Below are 25,106 nucleotides of genomic sequence, written 5' to 3' on the forward strand. Positions count from 1 at the left end.
AGTGTAAAGCAAAACGAGAGGAAGAACCAAGTGTAAAGCAAAACGAGAGGAAGAACCAAGTGTAAAGCAAAACGAGAGGAAGAACCAAGTGTAAAGCAAAACGAGAGGAAGAACCAAGTGTAAAGCAAAACGAGAGGAAGAACCAAGTGTAAAGCAAAACGAGAGGAAGAACCAAGTGTAAAGCAAAACGAGAGGAAGAACCAAGTGTAAAGCAAAACGAGAGGAAGAACCAAGTGTAAAGCAAAACGAGAGGAAGAACCAAGTGTAAAGCAAAACGAGAGGAAGAACCAAGTGTAAAGCAAAACGAGAGGAAGAACCAAGTGTAAAGCAAAACGAGAGGAAGAACCAAGTGTAAAGCAAAACGAGAGGAAGAACCAAGTGTAAAGCAAAACGAGAGGAAGAACCAAGTGTAAAGCAAAACGAGAGGAAGAACCAAGTGTAAAGCAAAACGAGAGGAAGAACCAAGTGTAAAGCAAAACGAGAGGAAGAACCAAGTGTAAAGCAAAACGAGAGGAAGAACCAAGTGTAAAGCAAAACGAGAGGAAGAACCAAGTGTAAAGCAAAACGAGAGGAAGAACCAAGTGTAAAGCAAAACGAGAGGAAGAACCAAGTGTAAAGCAAAACGAGAGGAAGAACCAAGTGTAAAGCAAAACGAGAGGAAGAACCAAGTGTAAAGCAAAACGAGAGGAAGAACCAAGTGTAAAGCAAAACGAGAGGAAGAACCAAGTGTAAAGCAAAACGAGAGGAAGAACCAAGTGTAAAGCAAAACGAGAGGAAGAACCAAGTGTAAAGCAAAACGAGAGGAAGAACCAAGTGTAAAGCAAAACGAGAGGAAGAACCAAGTGTAAAGCAAAACGAGAGGAAGAACCAAGTGTAAAGCAAAACGAGAGGAAGAACCAAGTGTAAAGCAAAACGAGAGGAAGAACCAAGTGTAAAGCAAAACGAGAGGAAGAACCAAGTGTAAAGCAAAACGAGAGGAAGAACCAAGTGTAAAGCAAAACGAGAGGAAGAACCAAGTGTAAAGCAAAACGAGAGGAAGAACCAAGTGTAAAGCAAAACGAGAGGAAGAACCAAGTGTAAAGCAAAACGAGAGGAAGAACCAAGTGTAAAGCAAAACGAGAGGAAGAACCAAGTGTAAAGCAAAACGAGAGGAAGAACCAAGTGTAAAGCAAAACGAGAGGAAGAACCAAGTGTAAAGCAAAACGAGAGGAAGAACCAAGTGTAAAGCAAAACGAGAGGAAGAACCAAGTGTAAAGCAAAACGAGAGGAAGAACCAAGTGTAAAGCAAAACGAGAGGAAGAACCAAGTGTAAAGCAAAACGAGAGGAAGAACCAAGTGTAAAGCAAAACGAGAGGAAGAACCAAGTGTAAAGCAAAACGAGAGGAAGAACCAAGTGTAAAGCAAAACGAGAGGAAGAAACAAGAGTAAAGCAAAACGAGAGGAAGAAACAAGAGTAAAGCAAAACGAGAGGAAGAAACAAGAGTAAAGCAAAACGAGAGGAAGAAACAAGAGTAAAGCAAAACGAGAGGAAGAAACAAGAGTAAAGCAAAACGAGAGGAAGAAACAAGAGTAAAGCAAAACGAGAGGAAGAAACAAGAGTAAAGCAAAACGAGAGGAAGAAACAAGAGTAAAGCAAAACGAGAGGAAGAAACAAGAGTAAAGCAAAACGAGAGGAAGAAACAAGAGTAAAGCAAAACGAGAGGAAGAAACAAGAGTAAAGCAAAACGAGAGGAAGAAACAAGAGTAAAGCAAAACGAGAGGAAGAAACAAGAGTAAAGCAAAACGAGAGGAAGAAACAAGAGTAAAGCAAAACGAGAGGAAGAAACAAGAGTAAAGCAAAACGAGAGGAAGAAACAAGAGTAAAGCAAAACGAGAGGAAGAAACAAGAGTAAAGCAAAACGAGAGGAAGAAACAAGAGTAAAGCAAAACGAGAGGAAGAAACAAGAGTAAAGCAAAACGAGAGGAAGAAACAAGAGTAAAGCAAAACGAGAGGAAGAAACAAGTGTAAAGCAAAACGAGAGGAAGAAACAAGTGTAAAGCAAAACGAGAGGAAGAAACAAGTGTAAAGCAAAACGAGAGGAAGAAACAAGTGTAAAGCAAAACGAGAGGAAGAAACAAGTGTAAAGCAAAACGAGAGGAAGAAACAAGTGTAAAGCAAAACGAGAGGAAGAAACAAGTGTAAAGCAAAACGAGAGGAAGAAACAAGTGTAAAGCAAAACGAGAGGAAGAAACAAGTGTAAAGCAAAACGAGAGGAAGAAACAAGTGTAAAGCAAAACGAGAGGAAGAAACAAGTGTAAAGCAAAACGAGAGGAAGAAACAAGTGTAAAGCAAAACGAGAGGAAGAAACAAGTGTAAAGCAATACGAGAGGAAGAAACAAGAGTAAAGCAAAACGAGAGGAAGAAACAAGAGTAAAGCAAAACGAGAGGAAGAAACAAGAGTAAAACAAAACGAGAGGAAGAAACAAGAGTAAAACAAAACGAGAGGAAGAAACAAGAGTAAAACAAAACGAGAGGAAGAAACAAGAGTAAAACAAAACGAGAGGAAGAAACAAGAGTAAAACAAAACGAGAGGAAGAAACAAGTGTAAAACAAAAAGAGAGGAAGAACCAAGTGTAAAACAAAATGAGAGGAAGAAACAAGTGTAAAACAAAAATGAGGAAAAAACAAGAGTAAAACAAAATGAGAGGAAGAAACAAGAGTAAAACAAAATGAGAGGAAGAAGCAAGTGTAAAACAAAATGAGAGGAAGAAGCAAGTGTAAAACAAAATGAGAGGAAGAAACAAGTGTAAAACAAAAATGAGGAAGAAACAAGTGTAAAACAAAACGAGAGGAAGAAACAAGTGTAAAACAAAACGAGAGGAAGAAACAAGAGTTAAACAAAACGAGAGGAAGAAACAAGTGTAAAACAAAACGAGAGGAAGAAACAAGTGTAAAACAAAACGAGGGGAAGAAACAAGTGTAAAACAAAACGAGAGGAAGAAACAAGTGTAAAACAAAACGAGAGGAAGAAACAAGTGTAAAACAAAACGAGAGGAAGAAACAAGTGTAAAACAAAACGAGAGGAAGAAACAAGTGTAAAACAAAAATGAGAGGAAGAAACAACACAACTCCATCGTTTAACATGCATTAAACTCAGCTGGATTTAGTGTGTGATACAATCTACTCTATCTGTCAAGGTTAACTTTCTGTTCATTGTCAATTCATTTCAGCCGGTTCAATCTACCTTAGGAGCATACGATCTGCTTCCTCGTGCGTCTTCTAGTCTCAGACTAACCCTCATTAATAACACTGGCGTTTATATAAAGATTTTTTAGAGTCAAGTATTAAGGTGTTATTTATGTGATACTAGCCTGGGTGTTTGGAGGTGTGTGTTGAGCAAAAAAAAAAAAAAAAAAGTGGTAGTAGGCAGGCGGGCTCGAACAAGTAGGCTACCACAAAGGAGGAAAAGAATGTGAAATAAAAAACATGACGTCTTTGCCGTTGCATCCATCGCCAACTGGAAGTGGCGAAGGTTTAAATTAAGGCTAGTCAATCGAAAACACCCGTCTAGCTGAATCCACTGTGAAAAATTTCCCCCACTCTTCATCTGTGCCTAAATCAAAACGTGGATTCCATGAACAAAGCTTCTTTCTTAGAACTGCACGCCTGTGAAACTCTGTTCCGTCTGCCTGCTTCCCACCTGACTACAACTTGGATGTGTTCAAGTCCAGCGTTAACAAATTCCTAATGAACCGCCCCATTAAGTAAACACTTCATCAAATCTCCACACTAATGTACTGTACTTGCAATAACCCTTATCCCTTAACCCGCCTGCATCCCCAGTAATTACTGCCTTCCATAGTTGTTGTTGTCTCACCACGTTTTGGACAATTAATCCTCTGGTCTGCTTTGGGTAGGATTGAAACCGCTATCTTCAGACAATGCTCACCTGAAACTGTAGAGACTCAATGCCTATATCCACTGCACCATAGGCCCTGAAGAAGCACCTGAAGAAGGCCAGAGGATTAGTTGGCCGAAACATGGTGAAACAACAACTATGAAGATAGGGATAACAGTCCGCAAAAAATGAATACATATAATATTTATCCAGTTCTCAACTTAAAAGTTATATTAGGCTGTCTGGATAATTTGTGACGATTTTCATGTTTCGACATGTTATTAGAATATGTCAAACTACTTGCAGTTTACTTAGGTGTCTGGTTTCCGACATACTTCAATCTAGAAAAAAAGTTTTTAAAAAAATGCTTATAGTAAGCTAATGTACTTCCTAACTTCCGTCATAGTGCTACTGGAAACGGTGACAAAGCAAATCAGTTCCTTCACTTTTTTCTCTCACGCCCATATCTCCACTGTGCATGTACTTTTTTTTTTTTATTATGTTTTTCTGATTGTTGTTTTTTTTTTCTTTTTTATTTTATAATCATTGAAAAGGTTTTTCGACCTTATTTTATTTAAGAATTATTGAAATTAGTTTTATCATTTTTTTTTTAAATTATTGCATACAATTTTTAAAATCTTTTAAAACTACTTTGGGAATATTATGTATTGGATACGTTTTTTTTTTTTTTTAATGATGTTTGAAATTTTGTTATTTTGATTTCAATAATTTCATTTGTTATTTTGAAATAAATTTCATTTTTATACTTTCATAAACATATACTAATTACATAAATTCAAATAAAAGTCATTTTTAAAATTAGAAAAGAAAACTTATTTTTATAATTTCATAAACATGTTTCTTATGAAATTAAAAAAAAAAAAAACCTTAGTTTTTTAATTTTGTTATTAAAAATGCAAATAAAGACTAATTGTGTTATTTTTATCTGTTAATTTTGTTAACTTTCATTGTATACTAGTCAATAATGTCCTTTTCTTATATCTTATTTCAATGAATCGTTTCACAATAGAAATACTGAAGAACCATAAAAGTGAAGGAACTGATTTACCTTGTCATCGCTTCTGGTAGCAGCTACGCCTGAAGATAGGAAGTATGCTAGCTTATAATCATCGTCCATATAAACTTTACGCATGACGGTCCCAAGCGGGGATCTAATTCCAGAGCGACTCTCACATGCTCGGTTAAGTACCTACACTGTTCGTTTGTAACCTTTCCGTTTTTCATGTAATACATGTTTAAACTGTTCTCCGTTGTTTTGTTGTTCTTTGTGGCTACTTGCGAGCCATAACGCTGGTGACATTGGATTCGAGATACATACTCACATCTAAAACAGTGTTCCCAAAAACACTGGCGACATTGGATTCAAGAAACATAGTCACGTCTAAAATAATGTTCAATAACCAAAAGCTTCCACCTGTCATAGTTTTAGAGCCCTTTGAAAATAGGTTGTAAGATCCATTTTTGATCTTTTCCTATTGCCTCTGAAACAACAAAAAAGAATCCTACAAATAATATCATGTCATGTTTTCCTCAGAATTGTCTGATCTATTTATCTGCTTCCTTTGTTCCAGCTCATTTGACTCGTCAGTCTAGAAGTTTCCATCAATTCACTGTATTAATACCTCATTGTAATACAACTTACTATTCCAGTAGCTTCTTTCCAAAGGTTGCAAGGTTGTGGAACTCTTCCTGCTCACTGTTTTCCTTCTACTTACAGCCTTGGTCTTTTCAAGATTAAGGTCAATAGGCATTTTCCTGTCTTTGCAATAATCATTTTTTCGTTCCTGTTAGCTCCTTACATCAGGTGGTTTCATGCCTTGTCTCAAGCGATTTCCATAAAAAAAAAAAATGTGCATATGCTTTACAGAAACGGTTTGCAAAGTTTAAAGCTGAAGATTTTAGCAATCATAATGATGAAAAATTTTAGCCATCATAATGATGAACAATTTTAGCCACCATAATGATGAACAATTTTAGCCACCATAATGATGAACAATTTTAGCCATCATAATGATGAACAATTTTAGCCACCATAATGATGAACAATTTTAGCCATCATAATGATGAACAATTTTAGCCATCATAATGATGAACAATTTTAGCCACCATAATGATGAACAATTTTAGCCATCATAATGATGAACAATTTTAGCCACCATAATGATGAACAATTTTAGCCATCATAATGATGAACAATTTTAGCCACCATAATGATGAACAATTTTAGCCATCATAATGATGAACAATTTTAGCCATCATAATGATGAACAATTTTAGCCATCATAATGATGAACAATTTTAGCCACCATAATGATGAACAATTTTAGCCATCATAATGATGAACAATTTTAGCCATCATAATGATGAACAATTTTAGCCATCATAATGATGAACAATTTTAGCCATCATAATGATGAACAATTTTAGCCATCATAATGATGAACAATTTTAGCCATCATAATGATGAACAATTTTAGCCATCATAATGATGAACAATTTTAGCCACCATAATGATGAACAATTTTAGCCACCATAATGATGAACAATTTTAGCCATCATAATGATGAACAATTTTAGCCATCATAATGATGAACAATTTTAGCCATCATAATGATGAACAATTTTAGCCACCATAATGATGAACAATTTTAGCCATCATAATGATGAACAATTTTAGCCACCATAATGATGAACAATTTTAGCCATCATAATGATGAACAATTTTAGCCATCATAATGATGAACAATTTTAGCCATCATAATGATGAACAATTTTAGCCACCATAATGATGAACAATTTTAGCCATCATAATGATGAACAATTTTAGCCACCATAATGATGAACAATTTTAGCCATCATAATGATGAACAATTTTAGCCATCATAATGATGAACAATTTTAGCCATCATAATGATGAACAATTTTAGCCATCATAATGATGAACAATTTTAGCCACCATAATGATGAACAATTTTAGCCATCATAATGATGAACAATTTTAGCCATCATAATGATGAACAATTTTAGCCACCATAATGATGAACAATTTTAGCCATCATAATGATGAACAATTTTAGCCATCATAATGATGAACAATTTTAGCCACCATAATGATGAACAATTTTAGCCATCATAATGATGAACAATGCTCAAGCAAATAATTTTCTACAGATGATGACAAACTAAAGACAAAAAAATACAAAAAAGAAAAGAAAGTTGTTAACTGATTTGTTTTTCCAGCGAAACGATATTTATAGTCAGGATTACAAAATTCTAAAAAAATTCTCGACCGTTTACAGTATATATGTGCGAAGACAAAAATTAGTCCGCATCGTATTTACACGGGCTTGAGACGGAGGACGCATTGAACACTATGCTATTTGTTTTATGTGGTTGAAGTGTTCTTCTTAGAACTGACGCTTTGAAAATAATTTTGATTAAGTTATCTCCCTTTGACTCTTCAGACATAGTGGATTCGTCTGTATGATGACAATTCACTACATATATAACCTTTTCTTAGCCAAAAATTTGGTTCCAAAGAGGTGATCTCACTGAAACATGGCTGCCAGTATATAAGCCACACAAATGCTTACATCTATAAAAGTGAAAATATCTGTCTGACTGTGTACATTTCCCTACCGAATAACTCTGTCAATTTTCGGTCTAGAGACTCGGGATAATCTTTTTAATCGGTTTTCGGCCAGAAATTTGGCCGTCAAGGAGTCAAAGTTCAACAATTTGACCTTTGAAAACTCTACCAAATTTCTCTGCCAATTTTGAGTCTAAACACTTGAAATTTTTAATGTAGATTACTTGGACATGGATCAAACTTTTTAATTTGATTTGAGCCCCCCAAAATAAATGCTAAGGGGTTAAAATTGGGGTCAAAGTTAAAAAATTTTTACCTCTGTGGTCTCTACCAAATTACTCAGCCAATTTCTGGTCTAAACACTTGAAATTTTACATAAAAGATATTCAGAGATAGGGCAAGCTTTTTCATCAGTTTGGGTTGAAAATTTGAATTGCCAAGGGTCAAAGTTTGAAAGATTTGACCTTTGTGGTGTCTAGCAAATTACTCAGCTAATTTTGGGTCTAAACATTTGAAATTTATACATAACGGGTATTCAGATATGCGGCAAGCATTTTAATCAGTTTTGGGGCGAAAATTTGGCTGCCAAAAGGTCAAAATTGAAAGAGTTGATCTTTGCAAATTCTTCCGCCAATTTTGGGTCTTAACACTTGAAATTTTGGATGTTGGTAACTTGAACATGGGTAAAACTTTGTATTTTAATTTGAGACCAAAATAATAAATGTTAAGGGGTCAAAGTTTTAAAAAAATTGACCTCTGTGGTCTCTACGAAATTACTCAGACAAATTTTGGTATAAACATTTTGAAATCTTACATAAAGTGTAGTCACACGTAGGGCAAGTTATGAAAAGTACATAGGGCCCGAGTAAAGCCAGGCTGAACTGCTAGTATATATATATATTTATAAAGTTCTACCTGATGACTAACTCAAGATATTGAGAATAACCCATATTACACAACATGGCAACTAGCAGAAAGGCTAAACAAAATTCACCATTTTTATGCATTTAATTAAATATTTAATGATATACACATTTTTGTATTTTTCATTTCCTTCAAAGTTCAGCACAAACTTTCCAGACACCTTACAGAAATTTATTATTATTATTTATAATCTAAAGTCTTAAGGAGATTAAAAGATGGATCTTAGGCTTACTTTCAGGAGCTACGTTATTCTCTTCTCCTTTTTTTTGCCCTTTAGTCCTCACATTCCAGGAACAATGTTTCTGACAAAGAGGAAAGAATTGCTGTACTCTGGGTCAGAATCTATTCCATCTAACACTTATCGTTGGAAAGTTTTTGTCCTTGAAGTAGTGTTCTTTTTAGCTCCTTACATCAAGTGGCTTCATGCCTTGTCTGGAGCGATTTGCATTAAAAAGAATGATTTCAATATCAAACATGCGTGAATGTTTTTGTCTTCTGTACGTCTGCATCGTCCGTGGTTTGTGGTATCGATTTGTAGACCCACACGGTGTCTATTCCCATGCCGATGGTAAGAGATGGTTCCCAGTCGGGAAAAGGAAATCGACAGGCCACTACTTGCATCCCTGGATTCATCTCGTGCTGGAGTTTCTCCTTTAATGGTTGCATCTGAAACACGGAATTAAGAATTTCAGTGGTTTATTTACTTGGAAACAGAAAAAAAACAAACAAAAAAAAATTTGTCACTTTTGGAGCCTTTTTCTAACAGAAAAGACATTGCTCACTTGTCTCTATTCTATTTTTATTTTCATGGTGCTTGGCTAAGATCCAATTTCTATAAAAAATTCACAGCAAAAAACCCTACTTGGCCTTTTGGTCAAGATCAAAGTGTAGTATCTGTTCCGGCAGATACTGCAAGCTATGACTAGCTATGACTAGCAAAGACCAGATGTGGGGGCAACCCCACATGCCTGACCTTTAACCAGTTCCCATTTCCCACCTCTCGGGAGCTGGTCCCCTTTTTCCCTTCTCCCTCCCTTCACTCCTCACATTAAAAATTGGCCTGGTGCCTAATTTGCTCGGTGGGGGAGCAAATAAATACCATCTGTTCCGGCAGATGCTGAACTTCCATTTCTTGTTCTCTTTTGGTGAAGGATCAGTCCTTCACGACTGAGACAATTTTTTATTTTTGTACCTTTTCTCTACATTAAAAAACGACCCTGGTGTCTAACTCTGTCCCATGGGGAGGCATAGTAAATAGGTACAACCATACAATGCAATTCTCTAACTATATAAAAGCCAGGTACGTCCAAGGATGGAGATGCTAAAAGCACTTTATCTTGCCTTGACAAAGTTCAAAATAGACTTTGTAGTCTAGTGGGAGATGCCCTTTTCTATTCCCTGCAACCTCTTTCCCCACAGAAGAGACGTTGCGAGCCTGTCTCTGCTTTATCGTTATTTTCATGGCAAGTGCTTGTCTGAGCTCAAATCTATGGTCCCTCCTGGTCTGACTTTCACAAAAAATGCTTGTCTTGCTGAAACCACTATCAATAATTCCCCCCCACCCCACACTCTTTATCTGTGTCTAAACCTAAATGTAGATTCCATGAACAAAGCTTCTTTTTTAGAATTGCACACCTGTGGAACTCTGTTCCATTTGCCTGTTTTTCAGCTGACTACAATATGACCGTCTTCAAGTCACATGTAAACAAGTTCTTGATGAGCCATCCCCTTAAGTAATTCTATTTACCAAATTTCCACTATTAACGATTACTATGATATTGTCCCACTGACACTTATTAACTCTTATCCTCGAGTGACCTCCAGGCCTTGATAAGTGGTGACTCCTTTATATAAAAAAAAATGTAAAAAAACATTATAAAGAAATTTTCTTTTCTTTCTGTGTGTACTTAAAGCTAAACAAAACTTCCATGAGCAAAGTTTCTTTCCTAGAACTGTCCGTCTGTGGAACACACTACCACAAGACTGCTTCCCAGCTGACTACAACATTATCGTTTTCAAGTCCAATACTAACAAATTCTTGTTTGTTTTAAATAATCAAATTCTGCCCAGTTTCAACCATTGTCACCAATCCTTTTAAAATGTTGTTTCATTGTCTAAATGTTGTGGCGCTCACCTTAAAGATAACAATGAACTCTTCCACTCACTGCAAAAACCGGGAGAGTACATCTATCGACGGTTATGCAAGTCATGCATACTTGGAAGTTGGACTGATATATACCAACACACTTTATTTATTGTATTTGATCTTCTGTTCAATATATTTCGATTCTACTAAATATAGAATAGTGTCTTTCTTCCGAACCTTTATGGGACCACAACAGAATGGCTTGTAGATTAATTAGTTGGTATGGTTGGAAAGTAGGGTAGCTCAGCTAGTATTTAATATGCTGTATACATATGATTTATAGATGAATAGGTTTTGTGGGTGAATATTTTGTAAATAAATTATCTGTAGATAATAAATTCTATATAATATGTTGACTCCACCCCAACCTGTGATTTAATTTGTGTTTTATCCCTAAGCATCAATATATAATATCTTTATTAATGTTGTCAATTTATCATATAAGGTTATTTTGTTATATTTTCAAAATCAGACTAAAATAATAATTCAACTGACAAATCAATATTTGATTCGGACTAGCCTATTAAAAAAAAAATTGTTTAAATGTACTATGTTGAGGGAACGAATACATTTTATTTTGTTTCATTTTTTTTTAATGAAAATACTTATTCCAGCTAAGATGACAGTTAGAACAAAGACATTTTTCCTTACTCATAGAAACAAATGTATGCAATTATACAAAGTTCTTGAGTTCTTCAAAAATAAATAAAATAGACGTGGATTACGATATATAAACCTCTCTTCTCATTATATCGCTCACTACTTATTTAGAGTAATGCAAAGCTTTTGTTTGTAAATAAACAAATAGAGCACTTTAAGAGTGGCAGTCAATATTTTATTTAACAACATTGTTGATATGATCTACGAGTGCTTATCTCAAAAGTAGAACTGATGACTATCAATTTTTCAAGTAATATTTCTTTCAGCTTTGTTGCAAATTTTGACAGTCTTTTAATATACTTGATTCAGACTAGCCTATTTTTTGTTTGTTTTAATTTTAATTTTTGTATTTATTTATGCTGTAAAACTTAAATGAGTGTTTTATGCCAAATTGACGGTTAAATATGGCTAAATTTGTGCTCATTTTTGCATTAAATACTAATCCCTATGAATCTATAACTGTGCATCGAATGGATACCATAATAATTAGTTCCTGGCACCTTATTATAGCAAAGGTCCAGACAAAGTTTCAGCCAGATCGTCCGGTAGTTTTTGAGAAAAAGTGGAACTTAAATATTAAAACGAGAGCAATCATGTGGATTAAAAAAATAAAGAGTTCCATTAAAAACTCCATACAAATTCTACAATTTAACAAGATGCATCTGGACAAGGTCAAAGGTTACGCCGGCCAAAACGTTGTGAGAATAACACCCAAGATGAGAACAGTAATCCAAATAATTCAAACTTACCATTTGTTCAACGCCAAACACAACAATATTTTCGTATCGACTCAAATCAGTCTGAAATAGAAAAAAGAAAAACATCTATACAAACAAAAGGTGAAAGTTGTCTGTCTGTCCAGTTTTTCCACTATTCTCCAAATCATTACAAACTTAAGACCCATCTTAATTATAAATGACTGTACTATGAGGATTGCTACCCTTTGCAAAATTGATGGAATCTTTTTTTCATTTTAATGGAAATTGCCCCCCCAAACAAGACATGAAGCCACTTGCTGTAAGGAGCTAAAAAAAATGAAAAAAACTAAAATACTACTTCAAGGTCAAAAGCTAACAATAAGTGCTAATTGGATAGATTTCAACTTGGTAAACAGCAATTCTTTTCCCTTTGTCAGAAATATCGCTCGTGGAATGCGAGGACTAAAGGACAAAATAAGGGAAGTCAGAGTTAGAAGGCTGCCGAAATTAAACCAAACATCCTCTTTTTACTCTGGGCCCTAATGTTCGGACCACTAAATGTTTTTTCTTTAAAATTGCATCTTTTTCTATTCAACTGTTCATGCGTGAATACAGAAAGACATAAACAGATATCTGAATTCCTGAGATGAGGATTGGTTATTCATATTATTTGAAGTCTTCGGACTACTGTTCTCATCTTGAGTGTCATTTTCACAATGTTTCGATCGATCTTCAGGGGTATCTCATCGAACTTTGGAATGTTTCTATCAAACTCGGAAATCTGGACAGAATTTTGAACAGAACGCTTTTATTTACTTCACGGGGGGTAGCATATTCTCATTCTGTCAGCAAAGGACTCATGGAGAAGTGGTTAGAGTACTTGGAAAAAAAAAATCAATTGTAAAAGTGAAATTCTCCATGAAGTTTTAAACTTCAATTGTCTGACCAAAAAAAACGGGCCCAAAATCTAATTAGGCACCGTTTCTTAGTGTTTTGTCCGAATTAAATGAAACTTTGGTCATAACTAGTTTATTATATTCAAAACATCACATCAAAACACTAGGGTCTTTGGCCTTTTTTTTCTCCGTTCTACAGCATATGTTCTAGATATACTTTCTATGTTTTTTGGGGTTTTTTGGGGGGTTACCCTGTATCATTGTGAATTACTTAAGACCTTTATCCAGTCATGTGGAAAAGGAGAATCGGTTTCATCTTATATTCTGCGTGCACAAGAATTTCTGATCAGTTGAGAGACGACAACGAGTTTGTGTGCAAGAAATGTAAGACAATGGGGATGGATGAGAAAGTATATCTGAATCGCAAAACGATTGAGGGTGTTTTGTTGTCTTGGTGTTAACACTGGAGCACACGGTGGAGCAGGTGCTGATAGGATAGCAAGAGTAAGGAATGAATGGAATAAATTCAAGGAACTTCTGCTATTTTGAATTGAAAGTCACGTTTAATTTTTGAAGAGTTTCCGATGGGTAGCTAATCTGTATAAGACTCAAGATGAAAAATAGAGTTTTCGGTGGGTAGCTAAAAAATAGTTTTCTGAGAGTAGCTGATCGGTACAAATCTTCAGATGAAAAATAGAGTTTCTGGTAGTAGCTAATCTGTATAAGTTCTGAACTGTAAAAGTTTTGCAGACAGAGAGCAAGATTCCTTCTCGTGTGGACACAAAAAATTGTGTAAAGGAATTCTAAAATATCTAGTATGTTTTATTGAGTGATTTCAGTTTCTGATTGGTTGCTAGCAGAGTGTGACTCCATTTGATTGGTCAGTTCCTATCGCCAGTGTCTATAAATAGAACCTTCCAATTTTCTTTAACCATACCCTTTTTTTTATTGCAACAATTAACCAGCAGAGTGTTACCAGTGTGATGATGTATGGAATTAGAGCCTGGTCAGTGAGGGTTGAGGACATGCGTTGTATGGAGAGAAATAATATGAGAATGAATAATAGATATAATAATCTGATGTTCTCAGAGGAAGATTACATCTCGAGGCATCACCATGCAATATACAATGTGTTTCAAAAGTTCTAAAAGAGAGTTTTTTAGAAATTCTTCTGTCATCCTTATTCCACATTTATTATACAGGGTGTTCCAAAAGTCTTGGGCACATTTTGACATTGAATATCTCGATAATTATTAAGGATATAAAAACACATCTGGTATATTCAGAAAGCTTGTAATCTCAAGTTTGTTATGGAATGTTCAAAGATGTTCAATATGAACACCATTGGTCACATGGCACACATCAAGCTGATAGTCCAATTCTTGCTAGTTGGAAGGCAGTTTGAACTTGTTCAACCACATCTTCTGAAGTTGAGAGGCATCCTGTTCTCTTAGCTGGGCATAAGTACCCATCCGCCATGTATATACCATGTCATCTCACTACGGACTTTCTTTTCTGAATTTTTTGCGAAATGCACATTGAATAAGTGTCCATGATTTAGTTTTTACAAATTCAAACACACAAGATGCCATTTTTGGTTGAGTGAACGCCATTACTGGATCTAAAAATAAATGTAAAAAATCGGCAGCCTTACAAAAAAAAACTTAATGCATTTATCTTTAAAATGGCGCCAAGCAGATATTAGTATTTGAAATGTGCCCAAGACTTTTAGGGCATCTGTACAATGCGTCTGAAAGCATTTTTGTGTAACTAGTTCGTAGTTAGTCTCTTTATAGAGAATGTCCATCTACGCATCGCGAAGAGTCAAGCCCTTTATGAGGTAACCGTTTTAATTTCCATGAATTGAGAAAGAACACAGCAGATCTGATGGAGTAAACCTTTAGCAAATAATACTTCTATCTTGAACAAACAATTGTAGTTTCTGTGGTGGTAATCGATAAACTGATGTCTTGGCCGAGAGAACATGACAGAAAATTCTAAAAGGTGTCTGCATTGGAAACAAATTTCCCATCCCAGCATTGTTGGATAATCTGTGGGATACGGAAGTGTTGCACCAGGTTAGAACTGCAGATGCTTCCTTCAAATAAATTTGCATAACACTTCTTTCTTATTACAATGTTAATAATTAGATGTATTGAAATACCCATGAAAATGTAGCATTTCAAAGAAAGGCTTAGATCTGATGACCTTAGAGGAAGATTAAATCTGGAAACATCCCAAAGCATATTTTTGAAACTAACTTGTAGTTAGTCTGTCTATAGAGAACGTCCATCTGTGCATAGCAAAGAGTCAAGCACTTTATGAAGTTACCGTTTTAATTTCCATAAACCAAGACAGAACAAAGCAGATCTGATGTGTTGAATAGGTGATGGACATCACCAGAAAATATCAGCCGGTGCACACCACGCAATGCTAAAGAGATTGTTGACTGCTAAGTGATGACATCACCTCTACATTTCAATCAAAAAGTCGGGATCATGGAAAATGACCTAAAATCCAAAACAGTCGGATTTCCCATATTTTAACATGGGTGTGAATTGTGTAAAACGCAAAACAATAGAACAATTGAATTTCGATTTATGAAATGTAAATATAAGGATAAAACAGAGAGAGAGAGAGCCAGTGGTGAGCATGAATGACATTTCTACTGTTGCTCGCAAAAGCCAACACGTACTATCCACACACCCACACCTCGCTTGTCACTTTATAAGCCTTGTCACCAACCAAATGACATTTATAGTAAATAAATCAGGATTTTATAAACTTTGGTGTGAAGTGGTTGTTATTAGAAATATATGTCTGTAAGATTTAAAAGTGAAACTAAATTTACATTCAGCAACGCAACAGATCGAGTAAACCTTGAGTAAAGCATCCTCCTATCTTAGACGGATAATTGTAGTTTCTGTGGTGGTCATCGATAAACTGATGGCGGAAAATTACAAAAAACGTGTCAACACCAGAAACAAACTTTCCACCCCCGCATATATCTGCGGTATATGAAAGTCTTGCAACAGGATAAAACTGCAGACGCTTCCTTCAAATAAACTCCTTTCTTATTACTATTTTCATCATGAAATGCATTTAAATACTCATAAAAATGTAGCATTTTAAACGTCAAACAGTTTGCATGTCATCTATGTGAACGCATACCTTTGCACGTATACGCTTCTTGCCAGTGAGCAAATGAACTAAATAAAAGTCCTTTTATACTTACGTTGTGCAGTGCATATATATGCACCAATTCTTCCATCATGGTCGTTTCTTTTGTCGTTCATTTGTCGGCTGTTTCTTGTATGAATGCATCATTTAATGCCTGTTGATCAGTTGTTTAACTTAGACAAATAAAACTACCCATGCTTGAAAACAAAACAAAGACTTGCTGGGCTTTCAAGCATTTATTTATTTATTCAGAGAGAATTTGCTCATTAAAGGGATAGACCAATACGACTAATTAACCAGTTGATTATTTGATTACTTAATTTTCTTAACTTAGTCTTAAGGGTGGGGATTGAGAGACACAGATGGGCAGACATTGAAGTAACATTTGTTTAGATTATCTTTACTCGTAGCTCTCCACATGTGAGCGACTAAATAACCAAATCAAATAAATAAAAATCCCTTTATACGTACATTGCACGGGGTGTTTATCTGTTAGTCTTTCTTTCATAGTCACCTCTTTTGTTGTTTATGACTGGCCGTGATCCATTTGTAGTTGTTGACGTCTCATCTCCTCTGTTTCACTAGATGAAAACTATTCGTGCACTGAAACACTAGAAACTTGCTGGCTTTTAAAGGTGTTATTAATGAGAGAGAGAGTGTTCATGGGAGGAAAGACCAATATCTAATTAACTAATTATTTCTTAGCTTGTTTTTCTAACTTAGTCTCAAGGATAAGATTGAGAGATGCAGACGGGCTAAATCTCAAGGTAAAACTCAGATTATTTCTATATTGTTAGTTCATGACAAGAGACTGACCAGAAACTCTATTTTTCCATGAACATGTGACGACCTTTCTATTGTCATTTCATTCTCCTGTATTTCTACCGCATTTTGTTTAGGGATCTAACCTTTACCTCCTTCCCCATGCTTCAATGATGCTAGTTGCAGCTGGGTATATTTCTGTTTGCTGCCAGGTTATCCCGACATGCACTAATGTGACCCTCTCTAAAATTTATACTAGTTAACATAATCGTTATTTACTGGCATAGGGTCCCAATCTATATAACCAAAAAAAACCTTACCTTCCAAAGATCTTGTTTGATAAAACTAGCCTGCTTTTGTAAGCTGTGCCGATATGCCTTGTAACGGGAAAATAAGACCAACCAATAATTAATTTCAACTCCTGTTGCCTGAAAACCTTGCTTGGCTGCTTGAAGCACCTGAAAGAATCAATAAATAGAACTTTTTTGTGGCAGCTTTATCATTTAGATCCAATATTTCTACTTAGAAAAGTATCGTAGAATTGAGAATATAAGAAATCATTTTTGAAACCAAATTCAATACGAAAAGATTTATTTATGGTGGAATGAATCTGTCAAAGACAACAATATCAGGCTCTTCTAGCACCAAAAGAAGACCTTCCAGCAACCTCTGAACTTTTCCAGAAAGAGTGGGTAACACTCAACCCAACCTGAGCGAATAATGCTAAAACACGAAACAATTTGTACAAGTAGGGCTATATACAGGGCGCTTGGTGTCCCTGCAGTGCTGATGTGCAGGCTATCACACACATTCTCACAGACTGTCCCGTAAGCAAGGCATGCTCTAATGTGGACCTGAGGAATGCCTTGGACAATGAATCTCGTGATTGAAATAAAATAATAAATCTTTTAGCTTCGAATTTGGTTTTGAAAAATGATTTCTTATATTTTCAATTCTATACAATGCTTTTCACTGTAGAAATATTGGATCTATTACATATACACATGCCACCAGCCTGCTCTCTACATAAAATCTTGACATTAATAACCATTTTCATTTGACAATGGGGAAAAAAAACAGGAAAAAAAAAATTTCTATAATGCACTGAGGAAGGCCAAACTTAGTTGAAATATTTGATTTATATTTTCATTTATTGAAAAAAAAAAATCTATTTTATAAAGGGCAGTTGTTTGTAATGCATGTGCGAATGTTTGGATGTTTGAGTAAAACTAAAAAAAAAAAAAAGTGTTAAAACTAATACCTACAAAGTTAGTATTTTCTTGATCAGCATTGCTCTGGATGAATAATATTTAAAAGTTCAAAAAAAGTTATTCATTTCTTGACCCTGAACTAGCACAGATTTAGTAAATACTATTGGGTCGTCCAGAAAGTTCTGAGTGTTTTTTAAGCATACAACGAGGACAACAATAAGATTTCGTCTTTCTTAGCAATATTTATTCAGTCGTCAACTGTACTTTTTGAAACTTTCAACTCTTGCACAAGTGCTCGAGTTGCGACATTTGGGTTTTCTTCAATTTTTGTCTTCAAAACATTAATATCAAATTTTGAGGGTCTTCCACTGCAAGTGTCATCATCCTGTTTTGAATTTTGCAAACCGCTTGCGAACAGTAGATTCTCTTATAGTATTGTCACCATACACTTCACAAATCTGTTTGAAAGTTTTAGCAGCAGTTTCTCCTTTTTTGAAGAAAAAAAAGGTTTGTATTACTATACACATAGATTCGAAAAAGTTATCAAAAAATAAATAAATAACAAATAAATGTTATCAAAGGCAAGATAAGTTACTTTTCTACCTAACTGGATAATTTTTTAGTTTTTTTTTATTTAATGTAACATTAACTCGAAAAGCATACCTCTGCATCTCTTTGCCTGTTCTACAAGTACTTTAATGGTGAATGCTCTGATGAACTACAAGCCCTTGTACCCCCTCGACAAACCCAATAAGCAGCTAAATCTCACCCCTTCACAGTAGAGATCCCTAGGTGTAAGAAAGCCTTCTACTCCAATAGTTTCTTCCCCAGAACTGCTAGACTTTGTAACTCCCTGCCAGGATTCTTCTTACACAACTGTACTGACATGCAGAAGTTAAAGTGTAATGTGAACAGACATCTTTTGCCCCGATAGTAGCCCCTTACTTCAAAGTGGCACTTTGCCTTGTTTGAGGTGAAAATTGAATAAAAATTTTTTTTAAAAATTTCATAAACTGTTTCAGCAATGCTTCTTTTTTTTTAGTAAATGGGAGTTATCTCCTTTAGATGATCCTTTTCTTAAAACAGAAGCGCCGGCAAATTCTCACTCGCAGTCACAACCAATCATAAACTATCTTCTACACAAGGTTATTGGTCTTAATAGAAGGAATATTATTTGAACCATAACATTCGACCATTTATCTCCACAATCTTTTGGACTATTATGTCTGGAGTGTAGTTGAGAAAATGTTCATTTTGAAGGGATATATATATGGAGTAGTTAAAATAATAAGATCGATTCTTTAATAAGAGGCTCAACAAATTGCTTTTTTTTTATTTTCATACTATATATAAGCATTTTTAGAATATGAAGAAAATAAAAAAAAAATGATATCTTTTTTTTTTTTAATTCCATTTCACCCCAAACAAGGCACTGTGCCACTTTGAAGCAGGGAGCTACTATCGGGTCCATAAGTTGCAGGGATACTATGTAGGGAGTTGAGCAGCAAGATGTCTGTTCACATTACACTTGAACTTCTGCATGTCAGTACAGTTGGGAAAGCAGGAACCAAGAAGAGAGTTCCAAAGTCTAGCAGTTCTGGGGAAGAAATTATTAGAGTAAAAGGCTTTCTTACCTCTAGGGATCTCTACTGTGAAGGGGTGGGATTTAGCTGCTTGTCGGGTTTGTCGGGGGTATTTACGTCGAAAGGGTACAAGGGCTTGTAGTTCGTCGGAGCATCCATCAGTAAAATACTTGTAGAACTGTCAGAGGGATGCAACATTTCGTCGATGGGCTGAAGCTTAGATTACAGTTCATGATCTATCAGGTTAGGGAATCTCTTTTGAACCCTGTCCAGGAATGAGAGACTAGTAGCAGATGCAGCAGCCCAACAGTGACAAAAATACTCTTTTTTTTTTCTTTTTTTTTTTTTTTTTTTTTTTACAAGGAAGTCACCACTTATCAAGGCCCAGAAGCCACTTGGGGATGAGGGTTATTGAGTGTACAGTACATTAGTGTTGGAGATTTGATAAAGTGTCATTACTTAAGGAGGCAGTTCATCAGGAATTTGTTTACATTGGGCTTGAAGACATCCAGGTTGTATTCAGGTGGGAAACAGGCAACCGGAACAGAGTTCCACAAGCGTGCACTTCTAAGAAAGAAGTTTTGTTCATGGAATCTACGTTTTGATTTTGGCACAGATAAGGAGTGGGGAAAAATTTTGACAGTGGTTTCAGCTAGGTGGGTGTTTATCGTGAAAGATTGGCGAGGGGGGACCAGAGATTGGAGTTCAGACGAGCACCTGCCATGGTAGTAACGTTAAAACAAAGACAGGCTCGCAACATCTCTCCTGTGGGAGAGAGGTTGCAGGGAATATTCCATACATGGGCGAATGATGGCCTTGTAGAGGTACAGAATACTTTCAGGCATAAGTAACTTTCTAACACAGTCAAGAGAGCCCACTTTCATCACAGCTGCCCTAGCAATGCTCTCAATGTATCTGTTCCAACTCATGTTCCCTGTGAACGTTAAGCCGAGGAGTTTGAAAGAAGTACTTTCAGGTAATGCATCTTTAGCCATAGCTATTAGTGGTTGAGAAGGTTTCTTGTAATTATTGAAGGAAACAAGCTTAGTTTTGTCAGCATTGAATGTAACCATCCATTTTTATCACCATTCCACTACAGATTGGAGGTCATCCTTTAATGTTTTTGCCATTTTCTTAGATATGTGTTCATTTTTTTCCCCCTCGTGCCTGTTATAAAGCATCGTGTCATCAGCAAATATACCCGTCTCCGAAACAATTTTATTAGGGAGGTCATTTATGAATATTAGGAATAATAAAGGTCCAAGGACAGACTCCTGAAGTACACCCGTATTGATAGCATATTGTTTAGATATACGTCCATCGAAAACAACCTGGATTCTTCTCTTATTTAAGAAGGAGTTAATTATGTTAAGTATTTGTTCAGTGATATCGTATGATCTGATTTTCTTAAGACCATCATGTCATACCCTGCCAAAAAACTTAGATATATCTAAGATATCTTAGATAGCTCTACCCTCCTCTGCTTTGTCCAGTGTATTACAGTTAGGATATCTGCTGTAGAATGGGCTTGCCTAAATCCATATTGTTGGTCGGTCAGAAGTTTAGTAGTTGTAAGGTGATGGACTAGAGCATGATTAATTAAGGACTCAAATATTTTGTCGAAAACCAAGAGGAGGCTAATGGGGCGATAATTTAATGGGTCAATTCTTTCGCCAGAATTCTTGAAAACTGGTACCGCAAAAGCAGTTTTCCAGCAGCCAGGATGAGATCGGGTCCACTTGCTTTTAGGTATCTAGGTTTTTTATGATATGCACCCGAGAAGGGGTGATTTTCAGATCACCTAGTGTGGCATCTGTTTGCAAAGGAAAGTCAGAGAAGGAGTGGTTTTCTGGGTTCAATGTAGAGTTTGCAGCAAACCAACTGGCAAGTATGTTAGCCTTCTTAGTTGCCATATAAACAACCTCATGATTGTTGGATAGTGGGGGAATTGTTGACTGCCCATTGTTTACTACACTGTTGTAGATTTTCCAAAAATCACAGGTTCCTAATTTCTGTGCTTTGATGCGTTTTCTGGTGGTTTCAATATATTCTCTCTTGCTGACACTATTTCTTTCTTACAATTACTTCTAGTTTCTATAAACATTTTTCAGTTCGTACTGGACTTATGTCGGTTAAATCTGCAGTATACATGCTGCCTTTAAGACATGGCAGCTGCACAAGTAGAAGTAAACCATTGGGGAGAGTGGGGTTTGCTATAGAACTTCCGTGTGGGAACATGTGCTTCAATTGTTGTTTTGAACCAAACTTATTTGCGCACTGTTCAGCTGGTAGAGAAAAGATATTTCCCCAGGGGCATCTCTGAAGAGATCCCTGATAGCTTCCCAGTCAGCCTTCTTATAATACCTTGGTTTTAAGCAATGACTCTTCAGTTTTGGGTTGGGAATTTAAGGTGATTTCTACCATTATCACAGCATGATCAGTATTCTTAAGTGGGCTATGGGCATTCGTTACACAATCATTGGGAACTGTGATCAGAAATAGATCTAGAAATGAGGCATGTTGATCTTGTTGATCTGGGAAACGTGTCTGCAATAGGGAATAAGATATAGAGAAGCTATGTGTTATGCAACCAGCTGCGTCTGTGTAAGTAGAGAATCCAAGTCAATTATTGTGGTGGACACTGAAGTCACCAAATACATGTACTTTCGCGCTAGTATTGAGGGAGAGACTTGGTTGATTAGCATACAGTCCTGGGTCGAGGGAGAGTAGTAGAGAAAATATAAGGAGCTAATGTTATGCTGCATGTTAAGTATAAAGTACATAAAGGCCCGGTTATCTGATTCTAGTTTTGTTTCTCTAGTCAAGGGGAGAGTGTTTTGAATATAGACTGCAAGTCCATGCATATGTCTGTCTGAGTCCTTATGGCAAAGTGGGAGATAACTAGGCATGTTAAAGTGGTTAGAGGGAATGGAGGAGTGTAGGTTGGTTTCACTTAGCACTAAGATATCTGGGGTGTTTGCTAGGAGAAATGATTCAACATCACCTAAATCAGTTCTAAGCCCGCAGATATCCGTGAATGCAGACCTCAAGAGAGGAGGCAAATTGGTTTTGTTTTAGTTTAAGCCTGGTTTAATCGTAATTTTTGATTGAACTGCCATTTTATTTTATTTAAAAGTTTCAGTTTAAGGGTGAGAGGTGCTGGACAAAATGTTTGTGCAGAATACCAAACATGCAACACAAGTAGACCATCAGCCTACTCCTCATCTACAGGATTGTGGTCTCATGACCACATGCATGATAAGGCACTATAACCATCTTGATATTATACAACTGATGATGGAGAAGCCACCCTAAGTGCTACCAAAGAGTTAGGGCTCCTGTACTATCAGTCAGAAACAGCAGCCAGAAACTGTCAATATGGTACCCTCAACTCATCAGACAAAAATCATCCCAATCCAATTACATTAGCATATATGGCACTCAAGCACCCCCCACCCCAAAGTGCCCAGTTTTAGGAGATGAGATGATGTATATAGATTTATTCATTTATTCAATAAGAATGATACATCAATGAGGGGTGTAGGATAAGTAAAAATCTTTATACTATGGTATTTAAAAGCCTAGTGCTTCTCCTCAGAAGAGGAGAGAAGATGCAAAGTAACATATTAGGGATGCAACGTCTACACCTACCTTCATTTGACACTAAGAGCTATATTCCTCCTCTATCGCATAGATCACTGTAGTTGTCTCGTTTCCCTCCCCCAACAGCTTCAATATATCACCATTCTTCTCTCATGCACAATTATTTCGCTCCTAATGTAATTATCACTAGATGTTGCATCTATAATACGTTACTTATCATCTTCTCTCCTCTTCTGATGAGAAGTATTAGGCTTCGCAATACCATGGTGTAAAATGTTTTACTGGTACTGTTTTACGATTTGTCATTGTTCTGAAGGAGGCAACTCTGTTTTACTAAGAGATGTGTTCATTTTTTCATCTCATAATTTAGGTCACTAATAATACTGTCAGTAAGTTTTCATGAACGATTTATAAAAACATAATTTATGTTTTTCATTATTTTTTTTTAAGGGGTTATTCAATTATAGAACTTGTATAGTTTTTAACAAGTGCTTCTGCAGTTTAATTAACTGTTTTTCCTTTAGTAACACACCAACATTAACTGAGCATAACAACCGTTTAATATTTCACAAAAATTGTTTACATTGAAGGGGGGGGCGGCCACAGCTGTTTTTGCAGTTTAATTAACCGTTTTTCCGTAACTAACGCACCGACATTAACCGAGTAGGCGAACCGTTTAATATTTCATAAAAATTCTGTTTATATTGGGAGGGGGGATGTTGTGAAATATTAAACGGTTCTTCTGCTTGGTTAATGTTGACGCATTACTTATCAGAAAACGGTTAATTAAATTGCAGAAACACCTGTGGCTGCCACAACACACCCCGGCCCTCCACTGCGCCCTACCCAATGCAAACAATTTTTGTGAAATATTAAACAGTTCTTCTGGTTGGTTACTGTCGGTGCGTTACGAACAGAAAAACGGTTAATTAAACTGCAGAAGCACCTGTTAAAAACTATACAAGTTTTATAATTGAACAACCCCATCCCCCCAAAATAACGAAAAACATAAAAGTATGTTTTTGTAAACCACTGACAGCATTATTAGCGACCAAAATTATGAGATGAAAAAAATTAACGAATCTCTCAGTAAAAGAGAGTTGCCTCCCTTAGAACAATAACAAATTGTAAAACAGCGCCGTTTTACTTATCCTATACCCCTAATTAATGTATCATCCTTATTGAATAAATGAATAAATCTATATGCATTAGTATATATTTTTATATTGTCATTTTATTATTTTATTGATATTCTTACATATAATGACACCTTTTCATTTAACTGTTGAGGAGGGGGATCATGTCTGCAAAATATATTATGAAAAAGAAACTTACCCTAAGGCCGAGTGACACTCCCAATAAAACTACACTTAATCTACTCAGTTTGTGGGAAAATAATCGAAGTTAGATTATCACGTTTGTAGTCATTTTTAGTTTTAGTATAACGATTAGGCAATCGAACATCAAAAACAAATTCTGCAATTATGAAAAAAAAAAAAAAAAAAAAGAAAGAAAAAGGTACTTGTACAGTTTAATGAAGACATTAAAAAAATGAAAATATTGAAAAAAAATAAAAGAAGTTATATTGTACGTATCCGTTTTGGACTAGTGTTCTCAAAAAAAAAAAAAAAAAAAAATTTTTCACTTAATTTGACAGCGCGCTGAAGGTAGCCATGTTTGGATTTATAGAACACGTCACGGGGAGATAACTCAGTATAAGGCGGGCGCCGACACTCCTTCCCCCATCTTCAATAGCTTTTCTTCTTAAAATTCGAAACATGGCTACCTTTTGATCTGTATCATAAGAAATTGTTTTTTCGCTGTAAAAAAAAAAAAAAAAAAAAAAAAAAAAAAAAAAAAACTACCTGATCAAATTAAGTGAATTTTTTTCTGGAGAACTTCATTTCATAACGGATACGTACAATATAACTTTTTTTTCAATATTTTTATTATTT

The 25,106-nt window shown here is 35.7% G+C and overlaps 1 protein-coding gene across 1 annotated transcript in view; it reads right to left on the reverse strand.

Annotated features, from left to right (window-relative positions):
- Positions 1 to 8,477: 8,477 nt before the first annotated feature.
- The window catches only part of LOC145263800 (ATP synthase subunit C lysine N-methyltransferase-like), a 17,243-nt gene continuing 614 nt past the window's right edge, over positions 8,478 to 25,106 (reverse strand). Inside the window, exons 2-4 of the mRNA XM_080120865.1 lie at positions 17,075 to 17,212; positions 11,968 to 12,018; positions 8,478 to 9,078 (exon numbers count right to left, since the gene is read on the reverse strand). Coding sequence (XP_079976991.1) covers positions 8,881 to 9,078; positions 11,968 to 12,018; positions 17,075 to 17,212 — 387 coding nt within the window. The 3' untranslated portion in view covers positions 8,478 to 8,880. The remainder of the gene's footprint in view (positions 9,079 to 11,967; positions 12,019 to 17,074; positions 17,213 to 25,106) is intronic.

This window comes from Euprymna scolopes, chromosome 39, assembly GCF_053919585.1.
Source record: "Euprymna scolopes isolate OS-2025 chromosome 39, ASM5391958v1, whole genome shotgun sequence".
Classification (NCBI taxonomy): Eukaryota; Metazoa; Mollusca; class Cephalopoda; order Sepiida; family Sepiolidae; genus Euprymna; species Euprymna scolopes.